The 25,275-nt window shown below is 38.3% G+C and overlaps 1 protein-coding gene across 2 annotated transcripts in view; it reads right to left on the minus strand.

The window, feature by feature from the left end:
• LOC310939413 (calcium-activated potassium channel subunit alpha-1a-like) overlaps positions 1–25,275 on the minus strand; it is a gene marked incomplete at both ends in the record, with an annotated part of 90,213 nt that overhangs the window by 24,433 nt on the left and 40,505 nt on the right. For both annotated transcript variants that reach the window (XM_083904160.1, XM_083904159.1), the window contains 16 exons: positions 479–555; positions 1,267–1,353; positions 1,826–1,894; positions 2,508–2,617; positions 2,822–2,977; positions 3,140–3,209; positions 3,884–3,966; positions 4,085–4,190; positions 4,306–4,416; positions 7,108–7,199; positions 8,645–8,815; positions 8,944–9,019; positions 9,883–9,958; positions 14,137–14,248; positions 14,330–14,423; positions 20,265–20,326. In XM_083904160.1, coding sequence (XP_083760286.1) covers positions 479–555; positions 1,267–1,353; positions 1,826–1,894; positions 2,508–2,617; positions 2,822–2,977; positions 3,140–3,209; positions 3,884–3,966; positions 4,085–4,190; positions 4,306–4,416; positions 7,108–7,199; positions 8,645–8,815; positions 8,944–9,019; positions 9,883–9,958; positions 14,137–14,248; positions 14,330–14,423; positions 20,265–20,326 — 1,552 coding nt within the window. The remainder of the gene's footprint in view (positions 1–478; positions 556–1,266; positions 1,354–1,825; positions 1,895–2,507; positions 2,618–2,821; positions 2,978–3,139; positions 3,210–3,883; positions 3,967–4,084; positions 4,191–4,305; positions 4,417–7,107; positions 7,200–8,644; positions 8,816–8,943; positions 9,020–9,882; positions 9,959–14,136; positions 14,249–14,329; positions 14,424–20,264; positions 20,327–25,275) is intronic.

Here is a 25,275-nt window from a genome sequence, read left to right on the forward strand (position 1 = left end):
GGAAAAGAATGCATAAATGTAAATTAAATGCAATGCATAAATGCAATTATTACCTGTAATGGGTTAAGGAAAAAAAACAGGAAAAATGTGAAACAACATTAAGAAGGACATGATGTGTTTTAAGGTCGACAAACACACGATCCATCCTGGGCGTACCTGGGGGTGTTAACAGTCTGAACGCCTGTTAATGTCACAACATTATCAATGAAATGTAACAGAACGGAGAGTCGTCATACAACAGCAACATGGCAAACAACCAACCACACAAGCCACAGAGACATAATGCATATTAAGACTGAATTCACGTGTGGTCTTAAAATATTTCTTTCTCTTTACTGGTTGTGTCCGTAAGAAGTAAACTACAAAAACAAGAATATAATTGTATCCAAATCCCCCAAAAAGCAGAGTTAACAAAGAGTTTATTCACATGCGCCACTTTAGTCTGTGACTATTAATGTAGTGTTTATGCATCACTTACATTTCTTGCATCCACATTTCTTTATTCTTTTGGGATCAGTTATGTCGTCGTGGCAGGATTTACAGTAAAACAACGCCCTAGGAAAAAAAGAAAACAGGCGTCCCATTTAAGAAGAATCTTCGTTTTTGTACTTAGTCCTGGAACTAAGTTCATTAAATACAATGTATTTTTGTTTTTACTTTATTTATTTTTTTATGTATAAACTACTTCAAATTAGTTCCACTTTGCTTCACTGCAACAGTAAAATGTTGTTTAAAATATATACTATATAATATATCCAATTTATCTGGATAATTGCAATACTTAAATAAAGAATATGATTTATTATAAGTACTGTCTGTTATCTAATTTATCTTAAAAAGCACATTATGTGTAGATGCATGTACACAAACCAACATGGTTGTGTGTAGACAGTTATATTCTACATTATTTGGTGAACTGGTTGGTGGTGGATTAGCAAAGCTTCGGGAAGCTTTTTCTGTATGTATGTGTGAGTGTTGTTTCTTTTTCTCTGCTGTTGGTTTTTGTACTTTGTCTGTTTGTGTTGTGGATCTCCTTGAAAATGAGACGATCTTCTCTCGGAGTTATCCTTTCAGTTCATTGAAATGATTGATTATCTACTCTAGCCATCCTCAGGGTAGTGGACTGCAACTTGTGGATTTATCTCAATATTAATTATTAGTATATAATATCAGATTTTGTTGATCAAAAAGTCAAATATTGAGAGGAAATGTTATTAAAATACAGATTGTGCCTGAATAGAGATATAGCTTGATCTCATTCATTACCTCTTTACTTCTTTGGCGTCGCTGGCAATGAAGAAGCCCAAGGTTCCCTCCTGCATTTTCACATGATTCCCAGGATTTATCAAGGTGCTGTTAAGAGTTATCGACCAACGGGGTTAGCATGGGAAAGTTATATCACACAAACTGCAATGCAACACTTTGCACTCATCACTGGCACTGTTACTGTTTGCCAATCATTTGACAGGGCAGTTTCTGTTTATTAAATTAAGCCGATGAAAGCTGATAGAAGTGACACTTCAATTGGTTTAAAATGAGCATCGGCGCATTAAGGACACCACTTAAACTAAGCTTCAGCTGTGTTTAATGTCGCTAACTACCACCTCCTCCAATCATTTGGAAATGTTTGTTAACAAACCAATTTAGACACTAATTAAACACATTTTGTGTTTGCTGTCAAACAGAGGACCCGATTTAAAATACGCTCATCACCAAATGCAAATCCCCGACAGCAAACACACCTGTGTATTTAAGATTGTGCATCTAATCTGAGCGAATCCCAATGATCCACTGTGAGCACACACACACACACACACGCACGTACCTGCTTTCTCTTTGATCAGACTTGTACTCTATAGCTATGAGCAGTAGTTTTAGCTTCACATAGCAGAGTCTGTGGAAAGAGCACACAAATATAATTTGACTTTGTAATATACCACTTGATTCAAATTAACCAGACTAAGCACTCATGTTTCCTGTGGTGCAGTGTTGTAAATAGGCTAAATCTCTTTGACAAAGCTTAGGAACTCACAAGTTGAAACTTCTTTCTTTCTTTTTTCTTGCTTTCTTACTACTACAATTGTTGGATGTTGTGTCCATCATTAAAAAGCAACCATGGTTTCTTGCAGCTTCACCGTTTCCTTCAAAGGCCTCCAGAGATCATTATAATAATTATAAAAATGATTTTTAATATCCGGATAGGCCTTCATTTATACATCAGGAGCAGGTTTTCTCTACACAGGCTTCCATGTTGGACCACCATGCTTTAGGCTGAAGGCGACCATCGGTTCACTTATTCAACTGTGACATGCAACTTCACCACTAGATGTTGCTGAATCCTACACACTATGCCTTAAGGGTTAAAATCTTTAGTTCTGACTCTTTAAACATAATAAAAAGAGCATAAATTGGTGAGGAAACACAGTAACAAAAGCAGCAGAAAGGCAAACACAAAAACACTGAGGATATATTTGGCTTCAAACAAGTCAGTGTTTCAATGTACGTACTCGCAAATGACAGGGAAGGACAAGCCCACAAAGGCACTCGACAGGTACTCGGTGTACATCTCGTTAGCTACTCCTTCGAGGTAATACTTCTGCCATGTGTCCTCTTCAATCTTTGACAGAGATGGGATGATAAAAAACACAGATGAGCTTGTGCCACACAACAATGCAAACAAAAATCGTGCTGACATTTGAGTTATATTTATATATGAGCCTCATCTGGGATAACCATCATCTTTTCATACTACTTCAATAACCAAATTCAATTTTTAAATTTCGCCAGTCTTCACAGATGGATGGACCTGAGCTGCGTCTACCTTGATGAAAGACCTCATGGAGAAAAGGTTGGCCAGCATGGTGGAGAGTCCCTGAGCCAGGCAGCTCTGGGCGATGAAGCCAAGTTTCAGCTCTGCGAGGCAAATGGCATCATCTCCCTCCTTCCAGGTCCAGCTTGGGATGTTCAAAAGATGGGCCTGAAGGTAGGGAAACAAAATACACAATAACTTGATCGTATACAGTTGTTGGGCAGAACCACAGTGCTTATATTTTATGTGGGTAAATCAAACAACGAGCTATATCGGGTTAACCTAACCTTACTATGTAATTAATGGTCTTTGTGGATGGAATCTACTAACCTTATTGTGGTACTGCAACATCTGTGTGATGATTCTGATCTTTGGGTGGTAATTCTTGATTGATATAACCCTGATGCAGGAAAAAGGGGACACAACAAACTTCAGTCTGTCTTCCTTCTCATATAGAACATAACAACTAGTTATGGACATCTACTGTATGTCCATGGACATATGACTGTTTCATGCAGGGAAAATGTTTATTCAAACTCTCCTTCAAATTCAAATAACTTTCCAAAAAAGGAAAGTAAACAACCAGGAGTTTGTATGTGTGCTTGCAATGAAAGCCAGGCTCACTTACACACTGGACTTTGGTGACACTTTATATCATTTATTTAAACCCGTTGTCTCTGGACTTACAAATACCTGTCACAGGTTAAAGAGGACATGTTGCTCAGTTCAATCCGAAGTGATTTTTAAAGAGGCAACAGAAAACTTTTGTTCCACTGACATTTCCTGGTGTATAATTTTGCATATTCAGTACTGTCCCCTCAGGCATCACTTTTGCTAATGTTGCATTACTTTATTTCTTCTCTTTCTCTTTTAGCTGTTTTCACCTCATGACAACATGCTAATACTGGCTCAGAGTTTTCCGAGAGAGCTTCTACTCTCACATAATAATCATTGGTAAATACCTGTAAAGCCTGAAGTTCCTCCCCTTACACTGTCCCAGCAAACATTTGCAGATTTCACTTCTTGAAATGGCATATGTCAAACACAAATCTTTGAGAGGGCCTTGTGATTTACCTCATGATGTTGCTTGCATCCTCAGCGTCAGGGTCAGCACAATATTTGTTGGCTAAAATCAAACAGGCATCGGCAGATTCAATCTGAAGACAAAAATCACACAGAAACACAAACGAAATGAAAATTAACAACACTGTTGTGTTTACTTAAAAGACAGCAAAACAGCAGCGTTTTCTCCAGAGACACAAACAAAGAATTTACCTTGACTCTGGCCAGGTCATGTGGATTTAGAACAGACCCTTGGTAAAACTCAACTTGGGTGAAATGGCGCTTGAATAAGGCTTCCAGCTCAAGATTAGGGGAAATACTGAGAGAAAAGAAAATCCAGATAATCTGAGGAGGAATAATGTTTCTAATCTGCCAAGCATGTGATTGTTTTATCTTGACGAACAAATAAAAATGAATCAAATAAATGTACTTACTTATGAAGAAAAACAATTTCTACATTGACATCATCCCTGTCCTTGTGTAGGAAGTCTTTCAGAAAGTTGGACACACTCTCAAGTGTTATATGACCACAGACGACGATGTGCCTAGAAAACAAGGTGCAGAACAATAACGAAACAAACAAAAAAATGTAGCGGGAATAAAAGTCAGTCACGAAAACACACAAACAAGCACACAAACACACACAAAAATGTAATGTTTCATCTTTGTCCTAAAATCAATCTGAGATGAGAGGAACATAATGGGAGTGAAAAGTATTCAGTGGTGTTGTATCCTGAAATCTGTGTGGGATAAATGAGCCAAACTACGTTCCAGGAGGGAGGTTTGATGTTCGTCACTGACGAGGTCAGAGGGCACTGTGGATTTAGATTAGAAAGGATCACAGTTTACTGAGATGGAGATTATGAAAGCAGCACTCAGTGCATCTCCACTCCACATCATTTGCATTTACTTATGTGAATATTTTATGAAAGCTTTATATTTGATTTGTCAATATTTAAAAACTTGTTTCAGGTGTTTACTCGGGTGTAAACATTTCGTCAGGATGAAACGTAGAAAGAAGCACAGCTGGAGGTCTCATTGTACTGCAGTGTTTCTTCATGGCTTTAATCTACAATCAATGCATCAGAGTCATTGTTATTTTTTGCGCCACCTGTTGCTCTAATTTGCAGAGGAAAAAACACAGAAAACGAGAATGTCGTTACAACAGTTGTGATGGTATAACAACAAGTAAAGACAATAAGAGGAAGGTATATTAAGATATTAAGAAGATGGAAGGAAATAGTCATGATAATGATGCTAACAAGTCTGTATAACAAAAGCATGCTACAATACAGTAAGCCATCATTTTTGTTTCGAGGCATCCAGAATCGGAATCGGAATATTAAAAGAATAGTTTTGACATTTTGGTATTTCCAGTTTTCATGTCTGTACATTAGATATGGAGCTGGAGCAAGCAGGTCATAATCTCGTCACTTCATCTCAGAGTCACCACAGACGGCAAATATTCTTCCTGACACAAGCCTACCTTGCTTAAAGGCATATGAACCGGCAACCCTCCAGGTTACAAGCCAATGCTCCGCAGTGCAGTTATCGCTTTACATTCAAAACAAATACAAATCCACACAAATTAAATAATCACCAATTAATGTACAGTATTTAGATTGTTTATTAGTTACTTTTTGTCGTAGTCCGAGCACAAAAAAATAGGAATGTCATTAGTCACAAGCTAAACTAAACTAACTGTCTGCCCCCATGCTCTAGCTTTATATTTAATATACAAACATATTAAAGACAGTGGATTAGTGTATTTACCAAAGGGTCAAAATGACTTTTAACTGTAATTTTTATTCTAAGGGTGTCGGTCAGACTGAAGACAAAGGCCAAGACGGTTTAAAAGCAGAGCATGGAAGAAAAGAGAGAGGCAAGCATAGCAGAGAAAACATAAATCAATATAAAAGGAAATCAATAATAAGCAAGCGGTGATACACAGGCCTAGATGTATGGGTTTGGTCATTTTTCATCACTGAAACTTGAGTTGAATGAATGAATGTTAATATATGACTGTGTTTTTATTGCTGCAGAGAAGGCTCTACTTTTAAATAATGTGATTAAATCAAATTATTTTATTAACGACTCTAGTTTGGATTTAAATTATTATTCATGAGGTTTTTACAAAAACACATGCACACAAAGTGATTCAGCTTTGATTTATGAAGGCGTTAATTTGTTTAAATCAGAGATGCAGTCACATACACACAGTAGGAAAGTTTAGTTTATGTCCAGTTACAAATGAGCTTTATTTATTTTTGATTTGATTTTGATAGTTTTTGTGATGCAAAAATCTAGGATTTTAGGAATTTATGAGTGCAAATACTTGATTGACATTCTCCCCACACAGATGAGTACAGACCACCACCACCACAAAACATGAAGGATTTTCTCACAGTGAGTTTTTATTTTATTTCCTATGATGTTAGACACATTAACTACTGTTGTAACTCAAAGCTCAAGGTAGATCATTTGTTATTGTGTACATGTCAGTTGTTGCCACAGAGGGGGCTGTTCAGTCAAGTATTTTAATCATTTTAAAGATAATCATTGTTATTATCATGGTGAGAAAATCCTACACGTACTATCTTTAAGAATGGCAATAATATCATAACACAGACTCTTGTCAAGTCACTTTTGTCTGTTTTTAAACAAGTGGAAAAAATCTGACTATTCAAAATGCCTCTAATACTAATAACTTCTCTCAAATTTTCCTTCAAAATGACGTTCACTGTTCGATTTTTTTCACTTGTTTTACAAAAACAGGACTTTCAGGACTCGGCTCACAGACAAAAATAACTAAGATGGAGATATTTTTGCTGTGTAAAAGGCGAACATTGATGAGCAGCGACACCTTGCACACACATAATGGAAGCGGCAGCAACTTAACATTTATCATGGCCAAGTTCTTCAGTCACAGTGTGACTTAAGTGCTGATTGAGGTCGTTACACTTCAAATGTTATGTCGCCTCTTTATGAGAGGGCCACTTGAGTCACACAAAACCACACCATTCAAAGTTGTTGTTTTTTTTTTAGTTTGTTTGACTTACTTTCTGCCCCTGGTCGAGTTATAACTCCCTCCATATTTCTTCCGATTAAGGATGAGAGCAGCAATTTCTGGCACGTAGCGAGCAAACATGGCCTACATGCATGAAAAAGAAAAAGAAAAGGGCATGCAGAGAAGGTTCTACTGCAGTGGAGGCAGCAGAGCCTCCTTGAATACTTACTTTCTCCCATTAACCGCACTATAGGAACCACCGTATTTCTTGCGGTTTCCTATTAATTCTATGATTTCAGGGACGTAGCTTGCAAACATGGCCTAAGGAGAAGATAGAAGACAGGAGAAGAGACTAAAAAAATAGGCAGAGAAGAGCAGGTCCTCTAATTTAAGTTTTTAAGGAGTCTAACAGTGAAATACTACTGTTATGTGCAGGATATTAATATTTAATTAACAGGAAAAAGGAGAAAGAAAAAATGAGTTATTTTACAGTTCCATTCCAAGTATAAAGATAAATTGTGAGAATGAGAAAAAAAAGGCCAATATTTACGGATACTGGATGAAAAGAAGAAAAAAGGAGGACAAATAACAGCGGATGAGTGGAATGTCGATCTGTGACAGAAAATCAAGAAAATTAAGAAAAAGCCTTATGTGCCATGTTTCGCCCAACAAACACATGTCGGTGCAATTTAGAAAGCCCAGTTAAATGGACAGCAAACATTCACTTCATGTCTCTACACTGCTGCACAACAATCCCTCACTGTCAGTGTGAGGACTTTGATTCATAAGGCCACACTTTGGTGGTAAAATTTAAATTACATTTACTGTAAAATAGACAATAACAGCTGTTTCGGATAATATTCTCATTATTTCTGTGTGTTGCTTATACTAACACATCAAACATTGTTTATGTGATATTTAATATCATATAAATTGTGTAGTAGTAATTCCCCTTATTTCTCTAAATTCAGAAGCTTGGGATCACCTCTATAAAGTTGAGGTGATCACTGTTTCTATTTAAAACTCTACTTGTTATTCATCTAAATCTGACATTCTATAGATCACAATTGATTACTGATCATGAAAAAGACTGTGACTGATGTAAGGGTCTTACCACAGAGATATAGGACTTGGTTTTGGCAGAACTATCATTTTAATACTCAGCTCTTTTCCATAATTAAAATATTTTCAGTGCAGTTTAATCCTACAGTGAATATTGCCTCATCATCCAGATCACAGTGTGACCTCTGGCTACATACTTTATCAGATCTTTAAATCCCCTAAAGGATGTTTTCAATTCCCCCCCCCCCCCCACAATCAGCTTATTATTCTATAAAAATGTGTGGCTTTCGATATTTGTGCAGGAAGTGAGATACGGTAATGTTGCGAAATCCATAAAGCTGGGCTGTAATAAATCACCCTGTGTCATTGTGTTTGTTGTAAAGAGGGAGGGAGGGGAGGCAGGAGAGTGGAACCACCTGAAACCGCAGTACTTCATAATTAATAACAGATGCACAAATCCAAATTAAATTGCAAGAACACAATTATTCAGCATTATACCCAAATAAATGGCGCATTGATATAAACAACTCATACGTGACATGGAAAATAAAAAAAATAAAACACCTCATTGTAAAGAACAGATGCAGATCATCCTGAGTTGACAGCGTCCCAGTGAAGATTATGTTAACACCTGGTGCAGTGTGATGATTGATTGCAGGGAGGATTGTAAGCAGCGATATATAAGTAATGAGATGTGTTTTTACCAAACCACCAAGGATGAAGAAGACCATAAACAGGCGACCCAGGGTGGTTTTCGCATAAACGTCTCCGTAGCCAACGGTGGACATCGTAACCATGAGCAAGTAGACACATTCCCAGTAGGAAAGGGCCTGGGAATTTTGGAAGTTTTCCCACGGATCCCCTGAGTTTTCCACCTGGAACAGAGTTAGAGATTTTATACATCCATGAAAACAAACCAATTTAAAGATGTGTTATAATACTTTACCACAATACAAGCAACATCCTAAGATGAAAAGCTATTCATTCAATGACATTAACTTACCAAATGGATGAAGCCTGCTGCAGTCAGCCATGTGCTTATGAAGATTGAACACAAGTTCACCAGCTTGATTGAGTTGCTAGTTTAAGAAAAGACAGACAGCTGGTTTAAAACGAGTCATTGCAGTGGAAGATTCTGTATATGCTCTAAGATGCAAATTTTACATGTCATTATGAAAGAAGATCCTGGGGTTCTAGAGCGGCAAATGAGTCAAAATGACCGACTTTAAATCATTCCAATACACAAAATGATATAATTAATATATATAATTTTTGGACAGAGACTTAAAAAAAAAGTTGCTTTTATTGCTGTGGTAAATCAGAAACATGTGCATTAACAGATTTGTTTTAAGACAGGCTGTATATTTATATTGCATCTACTTGTGTATTTACATTTAACAAATTCTTTCTCACTTGACATAAAAAACACGAGAATATTGAAGTGCATTCACTATTTATATGTGTTAGGTTATTGATAACAGGATGTAGTGTATGTCTTATTGTGATACAAGTCCCTGCATGACCTCTATTTTCCTTTAACTTCCATCTGCGTGAATGAGTGAGGAGATTATTCTAAAGCATGTTGTTGCACTATAAGCTCTTCCTGACACAACATCTGTGCAAAAAAAAAAGATTGAATTCTATGTGGTGAAGAGACAAAGCAGTTTAGTTCTGCAGCGTGCAGTATGCAGCATATTCCTGCAACTGAACTGCAAGTCCAAACATGCAAAATGATACCACTTTATTTTTGAGTGCCCACAATGTGATCGATGTTGGTTTTAAATATTAATTTTCCCCTTAAAAGCACAGTAAAACTGTGGCATGTTTGTGTTTAAACAGAGAGAGTCACTGCATGTGCAGCAAGTTTCACACATCTCCATAAACATAACAGTCGTGCACACACACACTGATAACAAGTGAGACAAACTATCCACGCACTTACCTTGTCTTTAGTATGTTCAAAAATTGTAAAATTTCTGAGAACTGTATCAACCTTAAGGCCCTTAAAAATCTCAAGCCTGTGAGGGGAAAAACAAAAGACCACAAAGAAATGACCTCACATGGTGAATCATAAACGATTCAGACAAGATCAATAGCATTCAACTGTGGTTTTTATAGACACAACATACCTTTAATACCATCATTCATGTTTATAAACCTCAGTGGATTATAGTGATAGAAAAAAATACTCTGACTGATGAAAACAAAGGCCTAATCAACATGCAGTGTTTCAACAAATCAACAGAATATAGACAGGAAAAATCTGATCTCTCTACATCAACTCATAATTCTGTGTTACACTCAGGAGAGTCACAAAGCGCCAACTTCCACCTGAGAGGTGTTTCATTACAGCTGAATGTGGAAGGGATAAAAACCTGGATTAGAGTAAAAACAGGTGGACGCTGTCATGCCAAATTGAATGAGTAAACAGACATGACGTCAAATCTGAAATCTGAGGGAGGAAAATAATGGAATCTGATGCCAAGACTTCAAGGACGGTGTTATATCCAATAAAAACCTGCACTGTCAACACAAGCCTCAGCTCCTATAGTATACACCGTTATTGACTGACTGTACCATCCCATCTTTGAAGCTGTGTGTATTTACTGCCATTGTTTACTGCTGTTTGTGTCCAAAAAAGCCCCAGAAAGTCCACACATAAATCGACATCGACAAAAGCCTCGGCTGAAGCCACATAACTCATTTCTTCTTGTTTATGTTTCATCATTTAGGTGCACTGCAGTAAAACAAAAAATAAAAAAAAAAAGTTCTCAGCTGAGTTTAAAAGCCAAATGATTCATCGCCTGGCTCATGTTGTGAAAAAAGCTGTATCCGCTGCAGTGTCACTGCAACATAAACTATCAACAGCCACCTCGGCCAAGAGTGAGCCATCAAGTCAAATCCATTTCCACACGCATTAATCTGGCACATGAACTTCCCTGCATGAGTAGATTTGTGCCAATGCCAAATGACACAAATCAAATATCACAGGCACTCACTCAGCTAAAAACACGTGCATGTGTGGGTGTGAATATTTATTAAAAAAATGTTTTCAACAATGTGGACAGCGGTGTGCCTCGTCATTTTTCATTTTAAGTAAGCGTTTTGCCAGATTGGGAGCATAATACTGTGAAAATCCTCAACCTGAACCTGCTCCAACTGACACATTCAGGTCCAAAGAGTTCTGGACGTGCCAGCCTTGAGCCTCAGATGAGATTTCCCTCGTTCCTACGTCCTGTAGATCTTACCCCAGTAGGAGATTACATGGAAGCATGCACCCAAGCTGTAGCAGACACTGTCCTGGTCCTCTTTCTCTGTGAGCTGCCCGTGGCCCATCTTGACCCTGTAGCCCTTCTGAAACAGCTCCCCTGTCGACTTCTTTCGCCTTCTTGTGTTCGTTATTGCCTCAGAGCGTGTGCCACCATCGGGCGCCCTGTACACTAACATCTTTGTAGGAATCATGTCTGATAAATGTCTTGTGTCCAAAGTTAAGTCCAAAATCTGCTTCACATCACCTTCTTTGCCATTCGGTATCCACCTTGCCTCATATCACATAAAAAGAAAATTCAATATAAAGACAGAAATAATAATCAGGTGCTCTCATGGTATTTGCACCATAGAGGTTGGCGTCAAAAATATCTCTTTTTTTTGATGAAGGTCTTTCGTCCGATTTACCTCAGACCTTTATGGCATCCTCGTGGCGATCTGGCGTGTTCACTGAGCTTAAAGCAAACCCTTTTCCCATCAGGATATTAGAGTGTAAGCTTCTTTAGGATTCATCCAGGGAAAGGAATAGGCAGTGAGTCTGTCCATCAGCTGGCTTCACAATGTAACCCACATCTCATCTCTCAAACACTGCAGCTGCTCCTGACAAACCAAATTTCACTCTCTTATCTCAGACGAGAACATTGTGTATCTTTGTCTCGTATTTATAGCCGAAAACAAAGTTCTGTGAGAGATCAGCATAAATAAAAACATGAAGCTGAAGCTTTGGCAGACATTGTGTGTCTCTGTGGATTGAGCAATTCTGCAATAATCCTTCAATGAATCACAGCTGATGTAACAACTGCTATTGTCGTCGGCACTAAAGCCAAATCTGCAGCACGAAAAATGTCACCACAAAGAGGAAAAAACACAGCAGCTGACTGAGACCCAAGTCTGCACAATCTATTCAATCTGACATGTGAATTAAAGCTTGGAATATGTGTCACTTCTGTCGTCAGCAAAAATCCTGTCTGTATTCTAAATCATTCCCACAAAAACACTGAGAGATTTAAGTGTTTATTTAGAGAAGTGGTTTGAATAGATTTCTATTCAAAATGACATTGTGCACACCTTTTCCAACTTTGCCAGAAATATAATTTGATATTTCTATCGAATAGAGAGAAAAGTATTGGAAATCAGCTTAGTTTTGATTCACACAACATTGATATGTTGTTTTACTGTACAGATCCCATAGTTTCCAATAACTATACAATAATACAACAAATAACTCTGATCCAATGTAACATGTGTATAATCTATATATGACACTAAGATGTTAGCTTAGACTGAGCCATAACACAGCAATAACACTGTCTGTGCTCTAATAATAACATGCACAATAACAAAACAGAAATATCTCAGTCATGCAAACTACTTCAAACCAGCTGACACCTGATTTCAATTCAGATATTTCAGTCAACATCAGAAGAATAATAATAATAAAAGCTGCTTTCTGTTTAGGGATGAAAAATGCTCATGTGCTCACCACAAACACATGCATATCTCATGAAGAAAAGTAATGACTGATTTATCTTTTAATATTTACCAGGATTACTTTTCTTTTGAGCGTCTGCATTCATGCATTATTAAAAAATAAAATGCTCTTATGTTTATTAGCAGATGCACTTTGTGTCTGTGCATTGTTTTCACACCTGCAAGCTTGTTGTGCACCAGTTAGTGTTGCTGAGCACAGAGTGTGAGGATCATGGGAGAGATGTCGACAGATATGAGTTTAGGAAGCGCAGCTGCTTAAGACCTCGTCACCTGTTTAACCACAGTTTTACTAAACTGAACTCCTCCTGTTGTTTGGGTTGAGATTGTGTTTGATAGAAAAAAAAAATCCACTTGTGTTTAAGTAAGAAAAGAAGGAAACTAGCGTTTTTGTAACCACAATATTCTGACTGGACAAAAACAGTGTATTTAATCTTTACATTTAATCTTTATCTTTCATTATATATAAAAATATAATATATGTATATCCCAGTGTGACAGTGAGCCAACAAGAGCCATTTCTATTGGGAGGCTGGAACTTAAGTAACTAAATGGAATTCAGCCAATAAAGATTGTATTATAAAAAGCCGTCATGGTCGAGATTCTATCGTAATTTATACATTATATATTCAAAGGAATCAAATGAGAAGTCATATGAGGCAAAGCAATAGGCAGCATACTATATAATATAACATTAAAGAAACACACATTGGAATTTTCCATTTAAATTGACCGCAAGGAAACATAGACTGGACCCAGGAACAAACCTTTGTCTACTAAGATGGTAATTATCTTTCAAAAATCTTGACTAATTGCATTTTTCAAGTCAGAACCCTAGATAGAAGATAGTCCAACTGCTTCTCACAGTACAGTGTAATTGCTGAAGGTGCTACAAACAGTGATATGTTCTCTTTATATACACATAATAGTCCACATTATATCATCACAAAACCATCTCCAACGACACGCACACTCTCTTTATGTCCACTAGATGGCGTCGGCATCAACAAAAAGACCCTCACATTATGCAACTGCACTCATTAAGATGATATGATGGAAGTAGAGGCTGTTAATTCCTGTTGGTGTTTGTGCTGTTAGTGGCTGCTCCAGCAGGTTTGTTACAGAGAAAAGAAACTAATTGCTTATAGAACTATCTGACTGATGATCTTCACATATTTAGTATATTAAATTTTAGTTTTCAGGCTCCCAACAAAGCATACTACCTTTTTTTTGTTTTTATCCATCAGTGTATTTTTCAATTAGAGCAATGATTGTATTCCAGCACCACTGGCAGGAAACAGTAACCACAGTAACACAGGGCAAATCCACCAGGTGGCGCCATAGGCCGCTGGGAAATACAGGCTTAAACCCTCCACTGTACTGTACAGCTCTTGTATAGTTAATGAGCATGTGTGAGTGACGTAAATATGAGCGTCCTTACCGAGCCAGCTCCTGTTCAGATACACCGACACAAACACCGGAGGGACGGTGAAGAAGTCCACCACTGAGTTCACCTCCAGCCAGAACCACAGCTTATCATTGGCAGCAATGAACTGCAGACGATTCAAAGTGGAAGATGAGATTCGCACACGTTTAACATTCAAAGATCAATCAACAACTTTACTTCAACTTACACGGAGGCCGAAGTAGAGCAGGAAGAACACATTAAACGCCATGTCAATCTGCAGCGTGAAGTCTTCGTAGAAGTTCTGACAGGACTCGATAGGACTGTTAGAAAGAGACAGACACAAGCTATGTTAATGTCAAAAGAAGACAGTATAATGACTCAAGAAACTGATATTTGTGGCATATATTAAAATTAATGTAATTTATCATAACAAATAAAGCCGAAAAGATGCATTTTTCTTTTCCTGAAAGTGCATTTTTTTGGATACACCAAAGAGGAGTAACTTAAGTGTTGAAAAGAGTGCAATACGTGATATTTTCCAATGGTTTTCTGTTGAGAAAGGACATGCAGTTCATTGTCATACAAGCAATAACTTGTCAATACTTCTTTTAACCCTTAAATAACTGCAAAACTGTCTGTGGAATATAAAGTATAGGATGGAAAATGTCACCCGTTTTCTTCTCACGCCTGCATTTCCCACCTAATAGACAACATTTCAGTAAAATATTAACTCAAACATGATGGAAATGCAGAGCCAAGGCAGTAGTTTAAGGGTTAAGTGCATGCAGGGGGGGGGTTCATGTCTTCTTTTTATAAAATCAGGCAGCCAAAGCAAGTACTAACAATGTAGTGAAGTCTCACCCTCAAAAAAGCTTGTATCTGGCAGTAAGAATTCAAATAAAGAGAAATAATTAACCAAGTAAATGTGAATAGTATAGGTTAGTATGGTTGTTTAGTGCAATTCATGTCCTGGGAAATGAATAAATAAAATAATCTCAAAACAGGTTATACTGTACATTCAAAACAAGAGGCTTGGGAGAAACGGTTAGTTTTGTTAGTGTCCAGCTCTAAGTCATTTGCATGAATGAAATACATATGTATATCAGTAAAACAGCAATATTCAGTGATGGAAACAGTGGCTTGTTAATCATATTAGTGCTGAAACAAAAAATAGAGATGAACCCAGTTTTGGGCAGCTGTAGAAACATGGTGTCTTATGGGTAGTCTATTTTACTTATGCTAATTAACCCTCCTAAATATTACATACTGGACCTTTAAGTACTTTGGCAGCAGTGAATTCCATGAAAACCTTCCTCGTTCATGAGTATGCTGACAGTAAAAACACCATCTGTCAAGAACTGTTTCGTTTTACCTGTGTAAAAGTTAATATGTAAAGAAAAAAAGGTTATTGACGTGTAATATTTGATGAGGAAGCACAGACGCTGCTCCATTTGTGAGGATTTTGAATCTTCTGCAGCATGTTTCATGTAGTTTTCTTTTTTTTTCTCCATGAGACACAGTCTCTCTCCCCTGTGCTGTTTAATGCCGCTCGGATTAAAGCAAATTGCTTTTGTTATGTGAAAGAAAAAAAAAAAAATCCTATAACCTCCCTTTGATAAAACTCCTCCTCACGAAGATCAAGAGGTGACATTAAAATACCTCAGGGATTATTTTTGATACACAGCAGTGACCCTTGTTAGATTTTTCCGGTCTGTGATGAAGAGGTCAGTGCTGTGATGAGGCAGATGATGGTCAAATCCTCACCACAGTCAACACAGTAAATCCTCACCAGCAAAGCAGACACTAAAAAGACACTAGGAGAGTTGACGGCTTCTTACGGTTTATGTCCACAAAACATGATATTGCTCCGGACTCTGTTTATCGGTACAATACATGAGCTCATACACCAACAAGCTCAAATTAAAGGCCCCATATGTAAGAATGTGGCCAATAACCACCCTCAAATTCAAAATACCGAGATCTTTTAGGTTTTCTCTGCCATTAGCTCAGACGTAACTGGCAAACCATGGTTACTCGGCAGCTGATTGGTAGACGGCGGTAGGTGGTGCCACATCATGCCAAAAGATTTGCGGTCTGCAAAAGATTTTATTTAATGCAAATATTTTGGCTGTACTGTTGTTGTTGGTGAGTTCAGTATGTTAAATGAACATTATTCCTGAGTCTCTGTGACATATTAAGAGGATTTTATGGCTGGTTGGTTTAGATTTATTACATAATGCACCTTTAAAGTGCATTTTCGAGTTTGCATTTTCTAACCTCTGTGTGCGTGGGTTTTCTCTGGGTTATCCGGTTTCCTCCCACACTCCAAAAACATGTAATATGGGGATTAGGTAAATTGGACATTACGTGGGTGTGAGAGTGAATGGTTGTTTGTCTCTATATGTGTCCCTGTGATGGACCTGTGAACTGTCCAAACTGATCGCTCTATGTCAGCTGAGATTGGCACAGCACCCCCTGTGACCCTCTGGTGGGGGATAAAGCGGTACACTCTTAGAAATAAGGGTTCTAAAAGTGTTCTTCTACAAGGGCTGAGGGTTCTACCTGGAACCATTTGCTTCTGAAAAACCCTTTCCAGAAGAAAGGGTTTTTCAAGGGTTCTTGGTAACACCAATGGCTCCAGTAAGAACCATTTTGATCCAGAGAACCCTTTAAACCCCCTTTCCCAAATAAATGGTTTTAAAAGGGTTCTTGGTAACACTAAGGGTTGGTTCTACCTGGAGCCAAAAAGGGTTCTCCTATGAGGACAAGCCGAAGAACCTTTTATTGTTCTACTTTGCACTTTTATTTCTCAGAGTGTAGATAATGGATATGTTTCCTCACTTTCACTAATGTTCTAAACATTTTTAAATGCCCCTTTGCTGCAGTTCATGAATTTATCTTCCTGGTAGTCGTATGATTTCTTCAACTGACATAATTAAATATTTATCGAGGGGTACAAGCTGAACCAAACAGTGTGTGTTAAGGATGCTTTTAGAACGTACTCAACAATGATCAATACATTAAAATCATTAATTTATTTATTTACTACATTAATGAAGGGCCCTTGTCTTACTTTTACTGGCAACAAGTGTAACATCCAAGCTGCTTTCAACAGTATTTGTGTGTTTTTATCCTTTTACATTTAATATATATGTATTTATTTTTCTCTACATTACTATTTTTCTACTCTCTGTAGTACTTTTCTTTTGCATAAATGACCTAGTATTTTGTGTACATCTATATTTTACAGTATGTTCTACTATTTCTATTCTGTTGAGTGAATGATTGATTGAACGTACGCAAGAAAGTTTCTATTCTAGTCTGCTGAAACGAAAAGCTCTGCCCCAATTTCACTGTCTGGTGCTTGCGTTTAGTGACAATAAAGCAATTGTTATCTTTTAAAAAGATCAAAGTTATATTTTTAATGGAGCACTTTGTTTTGTTTGGAGGTGATCTGATAATACAAATGGAATCATGTTTCATGTTTCCATTGATGTGACGCTGCTTTGAGCTTTGCCTGGTGTTGCATTTCATCAAATCTTTAGCAAGTTGTGTGTTTGTTTCTCAGTGTTCCATTCAACTTGTTTTTTTTTGTTGTTTTTTTAAAGAATTACAATAATGATGAAGAACAGAAAAACATGTTCCTTGTGGCACCTTTAAAAATAGTTTTATACATGTTTTAGCAACATGTATGATAGTTCTGACTTCATTCATGGTAATGACGCATCCGCTTGGCAAATCCCTGTCATAGCAGGGTGACAGACCATATAGCACAGCAGCAGACCTGCAGTACTAAATAATTAAGTTCCAGTTGGTCTGGTTTGGAAAATATCTGAGCCTGTTATGGATCACAAATCCTCCCCCATCTACAGTGGCACTGGTTCTCTCTGAACCAAAGCTGAAGCCACTGAGGGTGAATGGACAGTTAACTCATTCATAGCTTTTTCATACAAGTTCATGATGTTACTTTGAATTATCGGCTCGACCTAGGAGGTTCTGTTTTTGTGTGTCTGTGAGCAGGATATTTCAAAAAGGAAAGGATGATTGTGATAACATTTTGGGAGAAAGTATTCTATATTGTTGGTAATATGGATTCATGTTTTTTTCTGAAATAGTTGTTTGCCTTTTTTGGAGATGGAGGAGTGTCGTCATTTATGCTAATAACTGTGCTAAAAAAATGTTTTGTTATGAAAAAATATCACTTAATAATACGTCATAAAAGTGGTTACTCCAGTGACAAACTCTGAAAATAATCCTGCAAATGTGCAAGCCTTTCAGCTTTCAGCAACTGTAACTAATGTTTCCAATACCATCTGAAAAGGTGATGATGTCAGTGTTTCTGCTGCCTCCACGAGACAAAGCAAATTAGTTATTGCAAGTTTAAGATGGTTATCCTCTATATGGAGTTTGTCTGGTGCCCAGAGGCCAAAGAAATCAGAAAATGGCATGGCAATAAATATCTGATTAAGGAATATAATGAAGTCTGACCAAGTAGATCAGGTTTATGAATGTGTTATTCTAGGACACACTCGTTGTTGGAGCTTGACACCTCGCTCTGTGTTTACATTGATGAAACAGTGCAACATGAACTACATAGAAGCAGACTTTACGAAGTAAAAATCCCCGTGGACCTATAACCAGTTACTTCCTCACTGCACTGTGCAGCTTGCAGATGGAGTTCTTCTCTGCGAGTGGATGTGTCTCTGCCAGGTCAGCCTGTCCAGCAGCCGCGGCAGCAGCAGCCCCGCAGGACTAATTACAGGAAGGGCTGTATCTTTTACAGTCTGCTGCCACTTAGGAGGGAGCTCGGAGCGTAGTTAACTGGCTGCTCTCTCTGGCTTCATGTACTGGGCTTGTTGTGATGAAGGGGTAGCACAAAAAAATACTGCGTTAAAATAATAGAAAGACCTGAGTGAAAACCAGGACAATGAACTTTAAAAGAATACATTTGAAAGTAAGTCAGAGCAGGGTGTTGCCGCCTCGATTCCTCTGTGTTTATTTAACGACTCCCTTTCTTAGGTGCAAAAAGGTTAAAGAGAGAGGTTGACGGTCATCAAGTGAAAGGGTATCAGGCGCTGTGATGAGAACAGGCCACAGATGGCACTGGTGAGGATGTAACTCGAGCTGAGCTTGTCCAGATAATGAAATGAGATCATGCTCGCAAGCCATGCCCTCAGCTGTTTGTGGTCCTATGAAAAAACGATGGATGTTTGCCTCCAGGACCGTGAACAACATTACACTCGTTTATAGGCCTTTTCCTCATGTCGGCCTAAACAGCTCTCCCTCTGGGCTTGATAAAAGCTTTCTATTGCGAGTGTGTTTCTTTCTGCACTGCCTCTCAGTGGCACATCCTGTCCAAACACCGTCACACCAGACTGCAGTATCAGAATACTGTCGCACATGGAGCGAAAGGGTCTTCCGCTGCCTCTAATTTGATGAGCGATGGTGATTGTTGTGAACAGGAACTGTTGCATGTTTGAAATTCTGATCCTTTCATCACGGAGATTAGACAAATTTCATTGGCGAGTTAATCCTAGAGCAGTTTACCTGGAAGGGGATTAGGGGGGTAAAAAGCAACCAGCATGCACTGCATGTGTGCTCAAATACTATAGACTATACTGTACAAAGCACAGAGTACTCAGTGTTATTGGCTCTTTTGCAGTATGTGGCCAAAGATTTATACAAAGATTTATGACACTGCTGTAGGAATCATAAGTGGCTGCATATGTCATTTTTAAACGCACCACTGTAATCTTTAGGAAGAGGTAAAGTTTTAGGTGATGTTGCTTTAGATTTTAATAAAGCTACTGTAAGGACAAAAGCTAAAGGACTCAGGGGACAGCGAGATTTCAGATGAACCCAAAGCTGCACCTCATTTGTTTTGCTTTCTCTTAAATTTCTCCTTTTCCTCCTTCAGTCTTCGGACCAGATGTGGTTTGTTGTGGGAGGTTTCTGTGTTTCAAGTGTTAAAAGCTCCACAGCCATTTTCAAGATCAGATCACAGAAAACACTGAACTGATAAAAAATGATAAAACACATTAGTCATTTCAACTATTCTGCAGAGGAATAGGATAAAAACAGGATTAACTATGAGCCATACTCGGATCAGTTGTGAAATATGACATTTTTACTACATCCAGTTATTTAAAAGGATTACTTACTCAGATGAATCTATGAAGTATATTACAAGGGCTCCGATGCTGAGAGCAAATACGAGAACCACCTGTAGAAAGAAAGAAAGAAAATCAATTTCAGAGCAAGACTGTGGCATCAACAGCTAATTCCTCTCATGTTCTCCGTTGTATTCTGACGGATGAAAACTAAGCTAAAGGGAGATTTACAGAATATAAAAAAGAAAAACAAATGGATCAATATCAGTCCTCATAAATATGACTGATTATGATTAAATTTAATTCCAGAGGTTTGTAAAGAAACACATGATGTCAAAGAAAAATAAAATACTATTTTAAAAGGTTATGTCGACCCTTAGTCAATTTAAAGAAAATGTATTTCCTACTTTGACCCAGGGAGACACCTGTATACATGCAAGGGTTGAGTCAGGAAGGGCATTCAGTATAAAAATCTCTGCCACATCAAATATGCAGCAACCCCTGATCGTCTGTATAGTCATAAACTATTAGATAGACCTCTAATATCAAAAGTTAATCTGATAACAACAGCGATGAGTTTTAAAATTGGGGATTCACCAAATGACAAACTGAACTTTTGTTTTGAAACTGAAGTTCAGAGGCGTATAGACAACACCAGCTGTCAATCACACTGATGTCCACTCACATGTGCCATGCTTTGTTTATTTTCCTCTAAATGGGAACATCATTTACAAAATTGACTTCATGTTCTATTGAAGAAGACCAAACACTAGTGGTTGAGACAATTAACCCCTTTGGAAACTGAAAAAGCTAATTTTCCCATAGACTTCCTTTCAAATTGAGTTATTTTGGCATCAAGCAGAGTCTCCCACTGATGGCTATACAATTGACTCTCACTTACTGGTTAACTTCAACAAACTTGAAGACTGTCCATATTTTTTATATCCAGTCTATGGCATTAATTGATATTCAATGTGTATTGAGGAGAAATAAGAAATAACAGCCCTTGATATGACCTTGTTATAGCATTGTTTTAACAGCAGTGTCACAAACTCACTCATCAGTGACTGTATAATCTGTATCTAAATAAATACACCGTCATGTAAATTGTCAGTGGAGGAGTGGGTGAGGTGACAGAATGCTGTAGACAGACATAAACACAGAAGGGTGCAGCCTGCAGCAGCAGCAGGAGGGCAGACGCACAAACTGAACCCCAGAGTAAACTGAGAGACTTGGAGAGAAGGCAGGGCACTGGGTAATAAAAATGACATCCGTGGGGTGGGGAAGGGTGGGGTGGGGGGTTTTGTCACCGGACAAGAGTCTTCAAGTGACACTGGCTCTGAAACTGATCGAGCTCAGGTGAAACTTAATCACAACTGCTAATGCCACAGCAAATCAGACTCAAGTGTAAATACAAATAGTTAAATCAGCTCGTCCGGATATTTGGAGGAGAAACGAGAGCGTGAGGTGACCACGATGTGTCATTTGAGTCAATGTAACACAGAAAAACAAGCTGTGTTCTCACATGACATCACGCCACTGTCACAGAGTAAACTTTAAAAGTGAGTGCTGTCACACTGTGCTTGTCAAACCAGAAAAGGTGAAAGATTATAAAAATAGAGACCTTACCTAACTACAGCACACTTTTTACAGTAGAGCAAAAAACACAGTTCATACCCAGTACAATATGATTTATATATTACAAAACAGCAGGGCTATTCAACTAAAATTTCCGGAGGGGCCAGCTTTTCGGAAGGCTGTCCAGCCAGTAGGCCGGTCAGCCCCTGTACTGCTATTTTGTGTTGCATCTACAGTAAACGGATACAAAATGTTATAAATTATTTAGCACTTATTTATTGAAATGGATGCTAGTTTTCTGCAAAAAAGTACAATTTGTGTATAGTGCAAAAAGGTAACAGTTACAGTACCACCAACATTCGGGTATAACAGTCACAATTGGCTCTTACAAAATTAGTGGTAACAATATGAACAACATTAAGGTGCAATGGCCACAATAGGCTATTTTTGCAGAATATTCAAATATAACTGCTACAGTTGGCTCATAGTGCAAAATATTCTGGTACACACATAGGCCGCCTACAATTAGAGCTGTACTAATATTTGCCAAAAAAGTGTCACAAAGTGTCGCAAAGTACCAGAAATAGGCGAAGCTCCGTTTTTATTCGCTTTTTAATAATACATTCATTAGGTAACGCTTTCTTTTACAGTCCCCTAATTACCTGGTATTTAGCTGGTAAATTCATGGTAACACTAAAGTGTTGCTAGGTAATTACCAAGGGTAATAAGATAAGTAAATACAGTGAAACAGTTGCCAAAATACTGGGTAATGCACGGTAATGTACTCGGTAAGTAAAGTAAAACTGTACTGTAAAAGAAAGCCAAGCTTGTTTCCATGTAATTACACACATTTTTAGGGTTAGGTTTGTTAGATTACCCCTTGGGTAAATAGCTAGTAATTAGGTACCTGCTTATTACCAGTTTATAACCCAATAATACACTTACATTTACCATAGTTTTGCCATAGTTTAGCTGTACATACCTTCTTATTAACAGCAGTAATAACACGCTATAATTAACTATATAGTTACCAGGTAAATGCCCAGTATTTTGGCAACACTGTATTTACTTTCTTATTACCATTGGTAATTACCTAGTAACACTTTGGTGTTACCATGAATTTACCAGGTAAATACCTGGTAATTAGGGGACTGTAAAAGAAAGCGTTACCCATTCATTATTTATCGGTTGCTTGAAGGGCCGCTTCTGGCCCCCGGGCCTTAAGTCGACTAGCCTTGCAATACAGGGTAGAGTATACCATTTATTGTAATATATTGGGATATCATATATATATATTAAACCTATAGCAAAAATAATATGATAGGCAGACACAATAAACCAGGGGTCACCAACCTTTTTGAGACAGAGAGCTACCTTAAGGGTAAAAAATAATATGGAGGGCTACCACATTAACATTTTTTTTTTTTTCTTTACCATTTAAATGATTAATATTATGCATTTAACTGCATACACATTCATTCCAGTGCTTACTCCTAACGATTACCAGTTTTTATAAACAATATCAAAGATATTTTACTGAGCGATCATACAGATACATGCAAGTGAGGTGAAGTGAAGTGAGCCCGCGGGCACCGTATTGGCTGCCTGCGGGCTACCAGGTGCCCGCGGGCACCACGTTGGTGACCCCTGCAATAAACATTCTCGCTTGTCTAGTGAGAGGAGTGAAAGGAGTAGGAGAGAATCAAATGGCCGAAAGCCTGCTGGCAACTAGCAGTTTAAACAACAACAACAAAAGAAACACTGTCATGAGTATTTGCATACATGTTTGCATCAATACAGAATACAGAAGAGTACATTTGGGTGACAAAACACCTAGATTTAAATACTTCCAACGTAACTGTAATTGTACAGGATTAACAAATTGATGCGTGAGAGTCAAAGAGCTCAGCAACTCATTAACACTGTTACACAATGTGTGTCCTGACCTGTCCAGGGTGCACCCCGCCCCAGCCCTGCAACCCTCATGTGGATAATAAAGCAGGAGAAGATGAAAGAACGATGAATGAACGAGTGTGTCCTAATTTTCTCTTTTTCAAGCCAACGCTAATGGGGATAAAAGCTAAAGCAGAGGGCCACAGATACAAAGTGAGAGGTTTCTGGCGGACAGCAGAACAAATGTCTTACATCATGGTGGACACCACCAGGGTACCTGCGACCCCACCTGGCTTTCATCTATTTAGAAACGACACAATGGCCATTCTGAACAAGAAACCAAAGGGAATCCATAATGAATGAGCTCAACCCAATTCATTTCCATGATGTGAAATTACATTGTCAACCTGCAACCACTGATGATGGCTCTGTAATGACAAAAAGCACTCGCATGAATTTTTAATCGACCCTCCCTCCCTCTTTTGAAAGGCAAGAAATCTCTTAATGCCTCTGACCATCCTTGTTTAGAAACTGGACAACATTATTGGTGCAGCCCTCCAAATGCAAATGCCACCAACGCAGGAAGACGCAGTGATGGCAGTAAATACAACAAACAATAAAGTAGCTGCAGCCATGGCTGGGTTTGTCAGTGAGATGACAGCAGAGGGGGGGGGGGGGGTGCTCGTCGGTCACCTCAGGATAATAATGATCCATCATGTCTGGAGCTTGAGCCACCTTTACCGCTTTGATAGTTGATGGCTCCCTCTATAAGGCGACAGACACAGTGAGCTCAGACTCACAGAGATGAACGACCACAACCAGAGGCAACAATTTTGTGAAAACCACCTTGAATTGAGAAGATTGCAACAAAAAACGGTCGTAAAAAAACAACTGAAGAGGCCACTGCCACTAACTTGCTGCCTAGAACCAGGAATGAGCTCTACAATCCTAGTGATTTCTTTGATCGTGGCTTGTAAAATAATATTTATTTCCTATTCAGTGCTAACAATAGCAGGTATGTCAGTCAGTGAATTGGTGAGGAGGGGGGCGGTTTGGTTGGATGGAGGACACACTTGGTCGCTTTTGTCGAGCTTCCCTTAAGTCCCTTGAAACATCCCTGACATCTAAGACATGACAACATGTATATAAAATCTTTTGTTTACATATAAACAACTGCATCAAAGAGAAACAACAGGGAAAACACGTTCTTCTATGTCAGAGGAAGTCTGCAATCAAGTATCAAGTTATCTGAGACAAGTAGTGAACAAGTGAACAACGGTATCTCCCATTTCACAGACAAAGACGAGCGGTGTTCTTCACGTCCATCTGGCACATCCATCTGTCACCCTGATTGATCTTTCTCTTTGTCTCCCTGACAGTAGTCGACTTCATTTCATTTCCACAGATGTGCTGCCATTTCCTCCTGAAGTGGCGTCTGTTGGCACAAAACTGGTCCTATTGGCACAACACAATCGGCATCATTGTGTCCCTGGAGGAGACATGCTACAGTATAGCACTGCAGGCCAAACATGAAAAACAGCCTGCTGTTTACTCTGAAGGCATCGCAGAAAGAGGACTGTGATCAGATGTG

The sequence above is a fragment of the Microchirus variegatus genome (genome assembly GCF_963457635.1).
Source record: "Microchirus variegatus genome assembly, chromosome: 17".
Taxonomy (NCBI): domain Eukaryota; kingdom Metazoa; phylum Chordata; class Actinopteri; order Pleuronectiformes; family Soleidae; genus Microchirus; species Microchirus variegatus.